This window comes from Silurus meridionalis, chromosome 7, assembly GCF_014805685.1.
Source record: "Silurus meridionalis isolate SWU-2019-XX chromosome 7, ASM1480568v1, whole genome shotgun sequence".
Lineage (NCBI taxonomy): Eukaryota > Metazoa > Chordata > Actinopteri > Siluriformes > Siluridae > Silurus > Silurus meridionalis.
Genome location: NC_060890.1, coordinates 15,093,453 through 15,110,078, shown reverse-complemented (window position 1 = coordinate 15,110,078; position 16,626 = coordinate 15,093,453). Strand labels below are relative to the sequence as shown.

The window sequence follows — 16,626 nt, the reverse complement described above, 5'->3', positions numbered from 1 at the left end:
TTTCCCAGCATTTTAAAATAAGGATACTGTATTTTGTGGATCTGTTTTTCTATTCATAACTCAATTCAATATGATTTCCAAAGAGTCATGAACTATAATGAACTTTTTGCTGAATGGAAACGATTTAGAGATTGCAAAAGCTTCCACAAATTAAGAAGGCATCACAAGAGTTTTAAAAGCTATGGTGATCAATCACACTTTTTCATGATGTATTTGATGGCACACTGAACCAATCTTAAGTAAAATAATCAGCCTGGGAAATTAAGAGATCGAGGTTCCCACTTAAACAAAGAAATGTCACGGAATCTTTATTGGTGAATGACACGATATGGCTCAAATATATAAAGTGCATGTTTTTGTGGTCAGTCTGTATTAGCTCCTTGACAGGACCTGACAGTGGAAAAATCCATCTCTCATACCAGAGTAGAACCTTAAGTGCTTTGCTGCTTTGCGCTAATGTGCCATTTTGACAGATGTGGCCCTTTTTTTCTCGCATGCTCCTCTGTGGAACATTAAAATGTTTATGCTAATTGGTGCCACATTGCGTAGCCTCACACAGGCCACGCAGTTCCTCGCATTGATTGGTATACTTTCTCTCCCTTCACCGCTCTCAGGCAGTGTGTAATCTGCGGTCAGTGTGCCACTTTTTTTCCACAGCCTCTTGGATCCGACATCACACAAACACTCTTGTGGTTTTGTGGTCAATCTCAATTAATAGTCCAGACCGTGGTGGCGAAGAGGGATTATTTCAGCCCAGTGCACTGAACAGAAGACAGCTCTCTTTCAAGTCCTGTAGTGAGACTCTGTTAAGCTCGTATTGAAATTTCTACACAAGAAAAACAAGCCATTTTACAGTTTATATGTCTAGTAGTTATACTTTACAACATCAATAAACTATTCTAATTGGATTATTAGGTTAAGTTGTTTTTGTAGTTTGGCATTTCGAACACTTCGGTGTGTCTGGGAATATGTGGAACAGCCATCACCACTTTGCAACAAATTACACTTCGTCATATCTCACTGTTAGTGTTGGAGTCATGGATGTGTGATAAAATGATGAAATGAAAGTGCAAAAAAAGACATTGTGTACACCAAATGTGGGGAAGCACAGCGTGCAGTATTAATACCTGAATATAGTCGAGTATATGTTGGTGTCGTTGTTTAGCAATGGACAGTTCCGAATCTGTAATGGCCTCTCTCAAAGCCTGTTGGGTTATCAAGGCGTCCAGGTCAAGCACAGAGGACAGGCGGCAGTACAGGCTTATAAACTTTTCCTTATATGCACAGAAGTGAACTAAACAAAGAGACATGGAGAGAGAAGAAAGAATAGTCATTCAGTAATGCTGTGTTACATAATAATAATAATAATAATAATAATAATAATAATAATAATAATAATATAACCATCTACATTAGAAATCTCAGTTTATATAGTCAGTTTAATGCTGTAAAGAAATTCTTGATGATTCTTTTTTTGGGTTAAGACTTAAGTACATTGCAAGGCTATAATTAATGTACTAAGAAAATTGACAATTCTTTAAAAAGTCTCGCCTTTAATGGAACTTTTTTTGCTCAGTTTGTACATGTATATCATTATAATTTGCTCCACAGGATCATATTTCAAATAAGACAGTTCCAAACTGAGCAAATAACATGAATCCATCAGTCAAACAAGTAAGTGAGCATTCTAAATTACAATCATGGCTTTGCACATCAACAAGATTTGCTTCTTCACACAAATTTCACAGGATGATTGAAATAAAAATGATTTAGTGGTGTTTGCACAGATCTGGTTCAATTACAATATCGATTACTTGTTTAACCTTTCTTCATTTTTACCCAGTCTGGGGTGGAATGGGGTATTTGGCTAGCCGCAAAGCAGACTGCTCCCCTGCTGGCGTGTGTATTTGTGGGTCTGTGTGATTTAGTGAGGCTCCGCTGGGAGTGTGATTGGACCTAGAGGGGAGGGGAGGGGGGCTGAGGGGAGAAAGGAATCTGTGGATTTTATAAGGCCAACTGAGCTAATATTGTAGAGCTTGAAACAGAAGCCAGTGTACCGAGCTCAAACATTTGAAGAGGGAGGTTGAGGAAGCCCGAGTGGGGTGTGTAGGGATTGGTCTGGCCCGGGGCCGTGCACACAGCGTCTGAGGCAGGCAGCAGCAAAAGAAAGGACACATTGTGACCCAACTCGAGCACCTCCTGTGTGTAGAGACGGAAGTGCTTAGCCTGTGCAAGAAATAGACACACACAAAAACACACACCCCCGCACACACACACACACACACACACACACACACACAGTTTTCAGTTTTCAGTTTAAATAAAACAATGGCAGGCCATTTCAGCTTAGCTGCCAACAACAATCAGAGGCAATGCTTTTTAATAAACATGGGTGCAGTTGAAGGATGAGTCAAATTTAACACAATTGCTGCAAAGAGAAGTAGAATTTAAAAATGTTTCCAAGATATTTCTATATTTTTATATTTAACATGTAATGTTTAAACAAGAGTTACATATACATTTATTACTCTTCTATACTGTCTACATCCTGAGTATAGTCTAGACGATTCATTTCAATGTCTAGATGTTAGCTTCAGATGAAAACTGCAGTGTTTTTCAGTCTAATCTCTATTTACCACTTTTGAAATTTATGGTTGATTATCACAGACAGGAAATTTTAACACATTAGTCTGTACCAAAAAAAGAACACAGAAGGATGTTTACTGAGTACTCGCTGATAATGGACGTCTAAGGGCAATAAACAGTTTTCAGAAACATATGTTCTGTAGAATGTGTTCATACATTATTCACAAGTATTTGTTCATTAAGATCTAAATCTGCATAATTAGTCATTCTTCATAGGAAAGAACTTGTGTTTATGTGTTACTCAATAGTTGTGTAACTGCAGTAAAAAGTCTGCAATGTTTTTCTCATTTTTCCGGTTTCATGAAAAGTTGTTACACGTTTTTAATATCCCTTGTTGAACTTTCCAAAAATTTATTTATTCAAAACATTAATTTATGGCTTTTATTATGGTCAATTATGGTTCCTCACATTTATTACGGACATAAATGTAACCTTGGTTGGTTAAATGCAATGTGGTGACTACACTTATTTGCATAAGTACATTGTGATCTTCAGCGGCATGAACAGCATGCTGGGTGCTGAACTTGGATGTAGACACATACCATTAAACTCCCATTATAGGACTGTACTAAGTAAACATGTTCTTTTCTCAGTAAGGGGACACAGGCTTTTTTGGGTGGTAATCGCACACATGCTGCTAATGTGGTAGAGGGAGATTTGATCAAAAAAAGTGAAGTGTCCTTAAGTTATATACATTTAGAAATGGTGGGGTGGAAACATGGGAATCTGAGCTGTTTCATACACAGTGTCTTCTAAGAATCACCCATCATTCCAAATGTGCCAACACTGCTAAAAAAAAAATCCTTGCAAGCAGAGGAAAAAACTTTAGAATTGTAAGAAGAAAAAAAATTCCAAGAGTGTGTTGTTGGATGAGATTTTTTAGGTTTTTCTGAGGTTGTATCTTCTTATTTTTACAAGGCTCAGGTTTGTAAATTTGCAGATTAGAAGTCACCTAGAGAAAGTCTGTGTGAATTAAAACTAACGAGTTATGTAATTTCATTTATCAACATGGTATTTTGATGAATTCTAAACACTACAACTAAACTATGGATGTTGGCATGTTGGATGTTATATAAAGTTCATTAATATGACATGATTATACCAAATGTTTCTGTGGTGTTTACTCAACTATTGACATACCAGTATAAAGGTGACCTTTTATGTGTTTTGTACCTGATGCAGAGGTAGATTGATCTGGCGCAGCAGATTTTTAATGGCTGTCTGGAGCTCACAGAAGAGCAAAGGAGTGTTGCAGTCTGCCGCCTGATCTGCTCTTTCCACCTCCTCAGGGCCAGACAGAGTGTTCAGCCATTCCCACTCATCTCTGGGTGGGAAGATACAGCACTCGATAAATACACATACACACATGGAAAAAACATAACCGACAAATCCGATTCTGCTGAGGTGCCCACTATAGGCTGTGCCACTCCACACTCCCATTACATGACGGTGGAGTTTCCAGAAAAAATTCAGTAGTTAAGGAGCCACACCAGTTCCTGATATGCAGAGCCACCAACCACTAGACACCCCATTATTTTCAGTCTGAATGTCCTTTGTGCGACAGTTCATGCCAAACTCACATGAGGAAGGATGCTTTATAGAATGTATAGAAAAGCTGGATGAGAATATGTGGATGCTTAGAGGGTAACAGAGCGCTTATTTTTATAATCACTAACATGCAAGGCATTTAACACTGAGAATACAACCACTTGGCATCAAAGAAGTGGGAATGTCTGACATTTGAGGAAGGAAAAAAAAAGGACTACTGCTTCTTTTCTCGTCTAACGTTTGTGTCTCATCAGCACAGCTAGAGGCTGATAAGCCCCAGATGGTGTAATAAGGAGCATTTTGGTGTAGCCTATAATGATAAATAAGTGTCTAGGGGCTAAGCTGGTGGAAAAAAAAAAAAGAATTTCTTTGCTCCAGAGGTTTTCCTCGAGCCATGAGTGGGCATCATCCTGTGTGAGCCTCCCGCTAGCTTCCATGCACTGGCCCCATAATAAATTTAGTTTTACTACCACACTGAGCGGCAGGATAATGCCCTCCCTGTCTGGACCAACCTACCGGGGTCAACAACATGACCTGAGATGAAAATAAATAAATAGCTCCTTTACCGAACAAAAACAAACAGGAGTTTTGTTTTGCTCATAAAAAATGACCACGTCAAGAAAGTATGTGCTCCTGTGGTGAAGGCGAGCATTCCACTACAAGCCAGCGCTTTGACATATTTCAATATTTCATCTTTACAGGCACTCACACTCCTCATTTATGCAACGTACCAATGTGGAACCTGTTTGTCTGGTCCTGCGTTATATAGCATTTACAGCTGGACTTATTCATCAGACATATACATGTCTCTTTCGAGTGTGCAGTAATATTACACTTATTACCTGAGAGGGTCATTTATTAGTGTAATCACAAACTACCTGAATCTGTCTGTTTCTTAAAAGAAATGTTTATCTAGATTTATTTGTATTATTGACAAGGCAAAAAATGTGGAATTGTGAAAACATGATGTAATATTGTTTATGATTTGAGCATTTGTGCATTAGTGCATCGCCAGGTGCGCATTACACAAGTTACAAAATCACTGAACGCTGACTTTCCCACACTATGCAACATGATTGTGCACATAGAAATGTCACACACTACACAATCTTTGATTGCAGATTACTCTCAGTCTGAACTTTCTCAAGAAAGGAACACAAAAGCTGTGTATGATGTGTCATTTATTTGTGCGTAAAAAAAAAAACGAAAGAGAGAAAGAAGATAAAAATATGATGGAAATATTGATTAGAAAGATTCGAGCTGCATGCTTTGCCAAGAATCTGGTTGTGTTTGGTTTTATTTCTGTAGTTTCCAACATCCCTATGGGGTTTGACATTCTGTTTGTTATAAAAGGCATTATTCCCATGCTTTCATTTTGCCCTTGCAATCCCACACAGATAGACAATTGATCAACTCGTTTTGGAGATATGCTGTGTATTTCAGCAGATGAATCTGAATTCTTCTTGGACATTGGTTCATTGGCTGTTTATCAGAGGGGTTTAAGCTATGTGATTCATTGCTGAAAAACAAACACGGGAAACTTGGCGCCTTCGTGAACAACACTACTGCAGGATGACTGCTGGAGCGGAGTAGAGAGTCAACGCCCAAAAATAGTCAGTAACTGAGAAATTGCTGGCTACAATCATATATTTTAAAAGAGATCAATGTAATAAAGATTTTAAAATATATACAGTTTTATAAAACATATCAATTCATATATGAGTGTTAGGTATGACTGAAATATAGAGCTAACCTGGAGACGTTCCAGTTGTCTCTAATCTTGGAATGGCAAAGCATATTGGGTGTTCGCTGTGGGACCAGGACCTTGATCTGATCCACAGAGCTGCTGAGCTTCAAGTAGCCCAGATAGAGGCCTGGAGACAGACGATGCTGACTTCGCCGCTGGTACGCCAGAATGTCCTGTTTACGAATTGTCCATAACAACTTACTCACTCATTAAAAACAGTATTTATCCATAGAAATAGCTAAAGCAGGAATTTAATAAACCACAGTGTTTCTAACATTTACTAAGAAAAAAGGCAAGTTGTACCTGTATGGTGATGAGCAGAATGTCCAGGGCATAGGGCTCTTCCGGTGTGGACAGAGACTTTCTCTGGCTCTGTAGTTTGGACACCTGCATCCACTTGCCATTGAAGAAGGAATATGAGCTGTCTGTCTCCCTGACTGTCACTAACAGTACATTGCCATGGCGGTCTTTAATAGGCTCGTAGTGGACGCGGCCTAGGTTGTGCGTGCCCAGAAGGTTCTGTGTGGACGGAAAGATGAACAGCTGTGATTATGAAAGCATGCACTCTACAATATTACTGTATTGGCTAAACAGTGCTCTTATGTGCTCTATGAGTCTACAATGCTAACAAAAGGAGTGGGTACAACTGTGTAGTAAGAGTCAGCTCTTAATCACGAGTGGCTTTGGAATAAATAACACAAATTGTTCGGGAGCAGCAGCTATAATTGCCTCATTTCACACATGCTGGACACACAAACTGCACAGCCACCTACACATGTGCACGAACCAAAAAAAAAAAAAGTTCCAAATTTCTTACTGTGGCTTTTCAGACTCAATTCAATTACTATGTTGTGAGACAAAACTGCATTAGGCTGATTGGATGCTAGAGAGGATAATTGAGGGCTGGCAGACCTGTAGCTGGCCGGCGGCAGTCAGCATCTTCTGCCTGGACTGCAGTGTGGACGAAGACGAGGTGGAAACAGCCATGCTCTGCCTGAGCCATCGGACATCCTCCCACATACACGAAAGCTGTTAAGCATATGTACTGTCACTGGAAAACCCGAATGCTCTACCAATGAATCTTGGTTTTGCTTTGACAGATTTAGTGAAGGAATTGTACAGTCATGATAAATCACTGAGCAGAATAGAAAAGTACATATTAATTAGTTTTAATATGGTTGTTTAAAATAGAATAAACCTTTGCAGAACATTTTACCATGCCTGTCATTGTGCAATAATCCATGCTTATAAAAACGTGCCATTTCTTAACTAGAGTCATTCTGCTCCTTCCATTACTCAGGCAAAGCGGTCAGCTGAAGTGTTTGTCATACCTTGGTAAACCACAGAAAGTCCTGCATGAGGGAATTGCTGTAGGAGTCCTCCACCTCCACGATGGGTATCTGATCCTCATTAGTCACCAGTAGACTGTCCTTATGATAAAACACTGCTGCTATGTAGATCCCCCTAGAGCCCGAGCGAGAGCACACGCTCAGTGCATGAGGGATTACCCAGAATGACAGAAGGCAGTAACACATGTCACCATAAGTGCTGATTTAAGCACATAAAGTATACTGACCTTTTGAGAGTTTTGACAAATTTAGAGGAGGAATGAAAGAGATGTTTCAGGCTCCTAGAGACTGATTGCTTGCGACTTGGGTTCTGTAGCTTCGATGTGTCTGAAAGGAGAAAGGGAAGTAAGGTCACATACTCACATATTCATACCATACTGAGCCAGAAACGCTAGTCCTTTTGAAAGCAAAAGCATTTAACTGAACAATAAACAGAAGCACGATATGTAAGCAGAAGGTTGAGGAGAGCACAATGCTATGAAGCAGCTACTTTGTACCTTGCGTGCTCTCGCTACAAAAGGTGAAAGCAAGCATGTCTGGAGGCCGATTAAGACAGCATGAGGTGTGCGTGTGCTTCGTGAAACAGAAATGGGTGAAACAGAGGCGCATCGTGTGAGAGTGCGCCTCGGGGCTGCTAAATCGGGAAGGTCAGGAGGGTCACACCACAGAAAGAAGTATTATCTACAACTTTTGAGCTGCGTATCTCCTGCTTCAAATGCAGTACTATCAGTGGTCCTTTCAGTGATGCCTATCTTCAGACGACCCTGTTTTCATGAAATTAAGCGTCACATAATTGCCCCCCGTGTAAACAGTGCGGCAGACTGAACAATCCGGGAGACTGAGAAGCTGTTTACAGCATGCAAGTGGCCATCAGAAAGACCCAGTCACCGCAAGACTAATCACGCTAGCTGTAGTCTCGCTGTCTCCATAGGAGGGGTTGGACAAGGGGGAACTTTCCATTTATACACCACTATTAGCCCACATATGGACTACTGTGTAATACAATCCCCCAAAGAGCTTCATTATGTCTATGATTTTTGTAAAAATTAATTCCAATAAGGAAACTGACAAGAACATTTATTTCAACAGCTTGATTTATTTGCTTAAACTTTCAAGAACAGAACATATACCATCCTGAGACTATGGATATGCATATGTGACACTACAGGCTTTATGTCTAGCAAATGAGAAAGCTGTAGTAAATTAGAAAAGGGGAAGCTCATAGTAAGCAAGGCTACTGCTGCCGCTGCTGAACGTGCTGATAACTCGGCCTCTAAATTTGTATTTCTCGCTCTGGAGGTTAACTGACTTTGACAACTGGATTATACGACATGAGTGCACTGGCCTCCTGTGCCGCCAAACTGTCACCCCAAATAAATATAGAAATGCTTTTTCATTTACGAAAATAAAAAATGGATCACGTTTGATTAATGACTTGGCAATCCATCTGTCTGCTGTACACACTGTGAGGAACCATGAAAAGAGGTGAGTGAGAACGTGTGTGAGCAGAGTGGAGTACTCCTGGGAGCATTTCTCCATTTTCTCCAAGTAATTTAGTGAAGGTCAAAACAGCCTCTTTTTTAAGCTATGTGAAGCTCGCAATCTCATCCATAACGACCACTGCAAGACTTTCCAGGCGCCCGCTTGCAAGAGAAGCTTATAGCTGAGGAGGCGTGTGTATGTGTGTGTGTCTATGTGTGTCTGTGTGTGCTTGAGTGTGTGGGTGTCACTGTGTCTCATGTGGAACACAGAGAGCTGTGTGTAGTGCACACACCCCTCGTTCTGTGAGCACCCTCTCAGCTCCACATATACACATCATAAATTAAGATAACCTCCCCTTAAATGAGCAGCATTTTTGCCGGGGTTTTTATAGTGGTGGCATTGTACCAGCACTGATTAATTTTGCAGATTTATTTTCAAACACCATCTCTCCAAAAATAAACTGAGTAAATACAGCGACGTCTTCCAGCATGTGTGCTTGCGAGCACAGAACACACATGCACACACACAGCTCAGTGAGACAAACAGACGTGAGAGAGTACTATGTCTCGAGCACTCAAAATCAGACAGCTCTAAAAGCTTAATTCTACTTGAAGCGTGAACGTAAGAGGGGGTTTTCTGTCAGACCGAGTGGGAGGCTATTTTCTGTTTTTCTACATTTTAGTGCAAATCCTTAAACATCACGAATCGTGATGGGGAAAACACTTACCATAAACAACTCTCAAATAGACTTTTTCTTTTAGAATCAATTATCCAGTATAATGTTTGAGACTCTGGCAGTCATCCCCCCCTGACATCATTGACTCATGTGTTGACTCATAAACAGATGAGTGATGCAGACTTTTTTTTTTCTCACCCCCCCACCACCCTCCTGCCAGTGGCGGCCCACATAGCTGCCTAATGAAGTTGGTGTTTGTGAGCTCTGAGCTACTGTCAGCACAGGGAACAACACTCCTCTATGCCCCTCTCACCGACTTCTGGATTAGGGAGTGGGCGACAGGCCAAAGCTGGCACTGCGCTTCTCACGTATAGACATCGTCCAGCCTCGCTAATCTGGAAAGGTGTTTGCACTCTCTGATTTACAAAGCTACAGTATGCAAGCTCAGCCGCATAAACGTGTGCAATCCAAAATGGATAAATGTATTAAAAGATTATTTATGTAAACAATCTCATGAACTCTGCTCCTGTCTCTTCAGTCCACTCGAGGCTGAGAGAGAGCATTCACACTACTTTTTGGATGCCTAAAGCGCAAAGCGCAAACATTTTTTATCACGCTTCATTTTTACACTGTAATACCGAGTTAATCTAGCGAAAGGAGCGAGGCTTAAAGGGAAACGAGAAGGCAGACGAGGAGGCTGAAAGCAGTCCTTGTGAGTGAGCAGAAAGATTGAAAGCCTTATGTGGGTTATAAAGAAGAGATGAAAAACACAATAAAAAAGAAGAAAGGAAAGGCTGAGAACGAACAAAAAACAAAACAAACAAAAAAAAAAGGCACACAGTTGATGAGCATGAGGTCATTTCTGCATTTAACATCTAAGCTCTTCAAACTATTGCCACTCCTCTTATAGCAGCAGTAGCTGCAGTACAATCAAAGCACAGCAAAAAGGACACGTGTCTATGCAACCACAATTTTCTGGAACAGCGTAGGAGAGCAGAATCATTGCCAGAACTATTTAATTTTCCCTTGAATGCAAAATATTTGCATAGAAAAATGTATCATAAAAAATTATGACTATAACATACAATACAAAATAATTAATGCAAACTAACACTAATTAATCTCTAATTACCTTATCTCTAACACTAATCTTTACCTCTAATCCTCACTATGGAAAAACTGGATAAATAAATTCGGATGCATTTAACATAGCAACATAAAGTAAATATGTGCTTGGCATCAAATTTTTTCAGTGATGATTTGAAATACTTTCATTTTGACATAAATAAGTCAATTTTGGTGATTTTATTAACCTGTAAACAAGTTTGTGGGCTTACACTTGCAGTCCTTACTGGCTTTAACTCTACTGCTTTCCTTACTTTTACTGTTGTAACAAAGATTCGAGGCAGTTGCTGAACATTATGCTAATTTAATAAAAGAATTTTGACTAAAACTTAGCCATACAGTGTGTCTCAAAAGTCTCCATATATAAAGGAAATTAAAGCTAGAAATAGGAATAGATAGATAGATAGATAGATAGATAGATAGATAGATAGATAGATAGATAGATAGATAGATAGATAGATAGATAGATAGATAGATAGATAGATAGATAGATAGATAGATAGATAGATAGATGTTTATTTATTTATTTATTTTAAACAACCTTTAACACTGCCTATGACAAAAGAAATACATACTGAAGTCATTCTCCTGGATGGGGAAGCTGTTGAAATGTGATGGACTTTAACAAGAAAACATCATACAAGATATTGTTGCCAAAGTTATTAACAAGGTCAAAAAGTCTGGAAATGTGGGTCTACTGACAAAATCACAAGTAAATTGCAGAATAACATTGTCTTAAAGGTATGGAGACTTGTATAGAACATTCTTTAAACTATTTGTAATATATCAGAAAGTTATTGTACCTTGTATTAGTCAATATGGAATTTCTGTTTTTTATTCTTTTTGGACACAACTAATCTCCTGACTGTTAGAGGCAAAAAGAAAACACACTAAGACCACCCAAAAAGAGTTTTTCGTCTAGCTCGGACTTCAATCATCAACATAAAAGGATGAAATCATCAATACCCACAATTATGACAAACAAATAAAAAATGTTCATGCTCCACTGCACACACAATGTGGAGTAATTATTTGAGTCATTGAGTGAGAAAGAGACAAAAAGAGCTGTGCACATGTACTATGAGTAAGAGTCTTTAGGCAAGTGGAGTGTGTGTGGGGGTGGGGGTGCATTTGTACCTCCACAGCTGTAGTGTTGGTGTGTGGCGCGGACCTGCTGGAGCAGTCTCTCCATGGCCTCGATGTGCCCTCTCCACCGAGACTCTCTGCCATCGCTCTCCTTCCAGTCTGACACACACACACACACACACACACACACACACACACACACACACACACACATACACACACACACAAACATACACACACAGTTCATATTACACCTTAGAGATTTATTCTGCCCCTAAAAAAACATCTCCCCTTAGAATAAACATTGGGTTTATAGTCCACACTACCACAAAATTTTTATATTTGGTTATATTTTTATTATATTAAACTATATAGTTTGCTTGTTTGGGTGTAGAAAAAATTATGAATTTTAATTGCAAACCGTACATCTGATACTAACTCAGTCATTAAAACACAAACAAAGTGCACTCAGTAAAAAAGACTAGCATTATGAAAGGCTCTCTGTGAATTAGTAAATGCAAATTAGACGCCCAGCACAGAAGCTACCATGAATTTGTTTAACGCCTGGCTAAAAGTGGATCATCCAAAACAAAATTAGCATAAATGCCTGATTATTTGAGTAACTGGATTGAAAATATTAGTAGAAACGTCTGAGCTGAGCTAAAACGAGTAACAGATACACATCAAAACAAACTGCCTGAATATTACTTTCTGTCGCTCCGTACACACGAGAACAATTCGCAGTTGTTCTGTAAATGGGGAGATTGATTGGACTTGATGCGGGCGTGCGGCTCATGACAAATTCATGCGAACATAAAACTTCAGACCACCAAATCAGATTTGCCAAGCAATGTTTATAACTCAATGAGCCCCTGGAGATTTGCAGCCCACAATTTAGAAACAGTACTTTAAGTGACAAATGACTACATGTATGTGCAGTGCAAACAACATGAAACACTTTTTCAACCATTAAGCGGTAGAAATCGTGTTTTCACAGGTTTTTTAATAATAAAAAAACTCCATTACAAAACATTCCATTTATACAGATAAATCTCAACACTCAGTGTGAATTGTTTGCCAGCTACAGATGCATAGCCAGCCAGCTCTAATAGCAATGACAGATTTGCCCTTTTTCTTATTGAACGCTGCTTTTAAAGGAGCACCTCGAGGCCAGACACGATGAATAGCACAAGCAGTGTGAAGCAAGGAAGTCGTGACAGTCACATAAAATCGCAGAGCTTCTTTTTTCAAGGATATAGTACAAAAAAAAGTACGTACAAACATTCCTCTTCTCGTTATTTGTTATTATTAAGCTAATACTGTGCTGCGTTCAAGACAACATATTCCTTCATGGTTATGCATGTACACAGATAGATATCCTGGTGGTAAACTAGTGTTCACTCACTTGATGGAGCAGCACAAGGAGGTTGAGAGGTTTGTGACAGGCCCCATCCCTTCATGTTGTAGGCAGACACACGTACATAGTATTGCCTTCCCTGGGACAAACACACATTAAGGCAAATGTTAATTTCTTTTTTACCCAATTGACACCCAATTTAGCTAGGGCTTGTTTATCACAAAACAGCTAAAATTTCTTGAAAGGCTGAGGTCTAACACATGCTGAGGTCTAACACATCTTACTGACAAAAAAGAGAGAGAAGAATTGTGGACTCATCAGTAAAACTGTAAAAATTTTGTACAGTGTTCTTTATTTATTTATTTTTTAACAGCTAATCTAGATTTTGTTTAATTCATAGTCTTTAAAAAAAACACTTGATGGCTTAATCGTATTTGACTTATTTGACCATATACGATTATTTACAAAGTTCTCCATATTCAGAATTGCCCTATTAAGCCAACTTTTAGGGGAACAATTCTGATTTTTAAAATGAGTTACGTATGTGAGTTTGCCAAAAACATTTTGGCATAGACAGGGCTTTTTAACAGTGTCCAAAGCATTACTTTAAAACACAAACATTTGCCCTGAAGCCTAGGAAATATCAGGGGACAGAAAACGCAGACTATTTCGCATTCACATGAAGCTGTATGTTAAAAGTTTCATTATTTTTTCAATTAATTAAAAGATTCTAAATGGAAAACATCCACACCAGGTTGGATGTAAGGCAAAAAGTCAGTTAATCCATGTAAAATCTAAAGGCTATAGTTGAAGCATGTGTTCATCTCTTCCTTGTCGAGATGGTTGCTTGATTGGTTAAGGCATTGGCCTTTGGATTAAAAGTCATGAATTCAAATCAGAACCTCATAAAGCTGTCACTCCTGGGCTCCTGAGCAAGGCCCTTAACCACATAGCTGCTCAGTTGCATGAATGAGATAAAAATGTAAGTTGCTCTGGATAAGGGTGTCGTGCAAATGTAGAGAAAAGTTTGTTGTTAGGAAATCAACACTGCCACACAGGAGAACGTCAACTGTTCTAAAGCTGTACATAATACATCACTAACAATTTAAGAGATATTTATAAATATAATAAAGTCATAAATGCTTACAAAGGTTACTCATAATTCTGCAGCATCCTTAGTACTCTCTTTAGTACAAGCACATGCAATCTGGTACATAGTGTGTGCAAGGATATGTGTTGAAACACCATTTCTTTTCTTTTTTTTCCCCTTCAGTTACCGTTGTTAGGCCTGTAACGGTGCATTTAAGACACTGCAGATTTTCAAGGATCAGTTCTCCAGCTAATAAAGAGAAGTCTTTCAGACAGCTCCACTCCACTGCCAGAAAAAAAAAAGAAAACAGGTGAGAACAGATTAAACAATAGAATTTTGCATAATAAAAATCCAGCAATGTGCTGAATAGTGCTATAGGTTATTTTACATAAGTGTACAAAAAAATCAAATGTACGCCGAAAAAAAGCAACTGTCAATTGTCAATCTGCTGCAAGTGGTGTCTTTTCCCCTGATAACTTGTATGTGTTGTTGCTACAGACTCAGAATGCAGAAGAGGAAATTCTCACCTTTATATTTGGTGACCACAGCTGAATTGATGCTCGCCGGCTCCTGAAATGTGACAGTGAGGGATGTGCTGCTGCTCACAGTTAAACGCACAGCTGTCGGGGTCTCTGGAGCCTCTGTCAAAAATGTCCAATAAGAAACAGATTAAAAATTGTTGGTGCGGACCCATTAATACTTATGTAAAGAAAATAATGCACAATGGAAAGTGCTGCCTAGAGGGAAATGATCAACAATGGGGTACACTATAGAATATTTTCCAATACTAGCACATTCTAAAGTTTTACCCATCTCTACCAATGTGAACATATTTTTATATGTCAGAAAATGAAATCCCATATGTATTAGCCATTTATAGCATAACAGTAGTTGTGAAATGTCCACAAAATATGTTTGTCCTAGTTATCACAAATTCATTGTGTACAATGTTCAAACTATCATTCCCTCATTTCGTTTTGCTCTCTAACTTAAAGATAATATGAAAACATTTAAAGTTTCTCTGTCCTGAAGGCTCTCTTGTGGTGGTAAACCCACTCAATTTTTCAAAAGCATTTTAAAAAATGTTCTTTGTTAAATGACAAAATATATTGAGTCCACATATTTAGACTGTGTAAAGAGCCTGCCACACAAGTCCCTGGGTATTAGTTGTTACTATAGAACCAAAACATATTAGAACATGCTTTTAACTCATCAGCATGGAGAAATTAACAGCACTGTGGTACAAAAGGCATTAAATATCCACACTATCAGTTAACAAAACACTTCATGAAATTGGAAGAGCAGATGATTGAAAATGTTTTCAATTATTTAATATAAACAATTGTTGCGTTGGAGGAACGATGCTCAGGAATTTTTTCTAAACGAATATTTGTTGCATGGACATGGACTATCTTTCTGGGTTTTATTCCTAGATTGCAAACTTAAATGTGTTATGATCAAAGAATCTGTCATTGTATCAGATTTTATATTCAGCAAAACTATCAAATACAACAAATACAAATCTAATACACAGAAGAAGATTAATGGCATCATGCTGTAAAGTAAAGTGGCAGCCAAGGCATGACTCAGAGTGGTTTGAAAGGTATCAAGCAGGTATCTGGATATGTACGAACGAAGTATTATGAACTGTGCTGTGAGCGGGTTACTATTAGCAACTGCATAATTCGATGCCAGATTTGATGGAGACTAGATGAAATTTCACACGGTGTGTGAATAAAGGACTAGACTATTGATTGTGTTTTACTGTCTACTGGTTACAAATAGAGAGCTTTTTTATTGGTCATGGTGGCCTCCGATTTTTTCATTTGATAAACAAAATAGATTTTGTGTAATAAAAAATGCTTCTGAATATGCTTTCAAAAGCCACAGTTTACTGTGACATTTGCATACAGACTGCAGTGAATTTCTGCTACTTAAAAGATTATAGTCCCCTCTTCTTCTTTAGATTTTTAATCAGACCTCTTGCTGCATTTACTGAGCTGCATCTGTGTATATGTAACCCAGAACACACTGCGCTACAAACAACGAAATTTTACTCTGCTTAAACATTTAATCATTTGCCTCCATTGAGAATTGAGTGTTTGTATCATAGCTTGCTTAATATGTTATAGCTGCAATGGCATTTGTAGATCACAGAGGCAAGCTGATAAAAAAAAAAAAGCCATTCCATTTGCCATTAGAGTGTTCCATACCATCAAGGTACAAGGGCTATTTGAGGAAATTAGATTGTTCCTATTTTTCCAGACAATATGCTATTAATACACTGCTGCCAATTTGTCAGAACAATTCAAAATGAATTCCAATTGAAAAGCTAATGATACAATTGAGACTACAATTACACGGGTGGATAAAATTCTGGGTCAGTGATATTTAACAGTTGGAATCTTTAGAGCATATTATCCGTATACCAGAGACCGCGTGTGTGTGTGTATGTGTGTGTGTGTCACAATCTTTTGTCAGGGATCTTCAAAATCCCACCATGTGCAATCCGTAAAATTC

At 38.6% G+C, this 16,626-nt stretch overlaps 1 protein-coding gene across 3 annotated transcripts in view; it reads right to left on the bottom strand.

Moving 5' to 3' along the window:
- Positions 1-16,626, bottom strand: part of ankfn1 (ankyrin repeat and fibronectin type III domain containing 1) — a 71,683-nt gene that overhangs the window by 6,988 nt on the left and 48,069 nt on the right. For all 3 annotated transcript variants that reach the window (XM_046854092.1, XM_046854094.1, XM_046854093.1), the window contains exons 11-22: positions 14,634-14,747; positions 14,294-14,391; positions 13,065-13,155; positions 11,711-11,818; positions 7,518-7,617; positions 7,273-7,405; positions 6,854-6,970; positions 6,245-6,460; positions 5,948-6,114; positions 3,820-3,970; positions 2,058-2,226; positions 1,128-1,294 (exon numbers count right to left, since the gene is read on the bottom strand). In XM_046854092.1, coding sequence (XP_046710048.1) covers positions 1,128-1,294; positions 2,058-2,226; positions 3,820-3,970; positions 5,948-6,114; positions 6,245-6,460; positions 6,854-6,970; positions 7,273-7,405; positions 7,518-7,617; positions 11,711-11,818; positions 13,065-13,155; positions 14,294-14,391; positions 14,634-14,747 — 1,631 coding nt within the window. The remainder of the gene's footprint in view (positions 1-1,127; positions 1,295-2,057; positions 2,227-3,819; positions 3,971-5,947; positions 6,115-6,244; positions 6,461-6,853; positions 6,971-7,272; positions 7,406-7,517; positions 7,618-11,710; positions 11,819-13,064; positions 13,156-14,293; positions 14,392-14,633; positions 14,748-16,626) is intronic.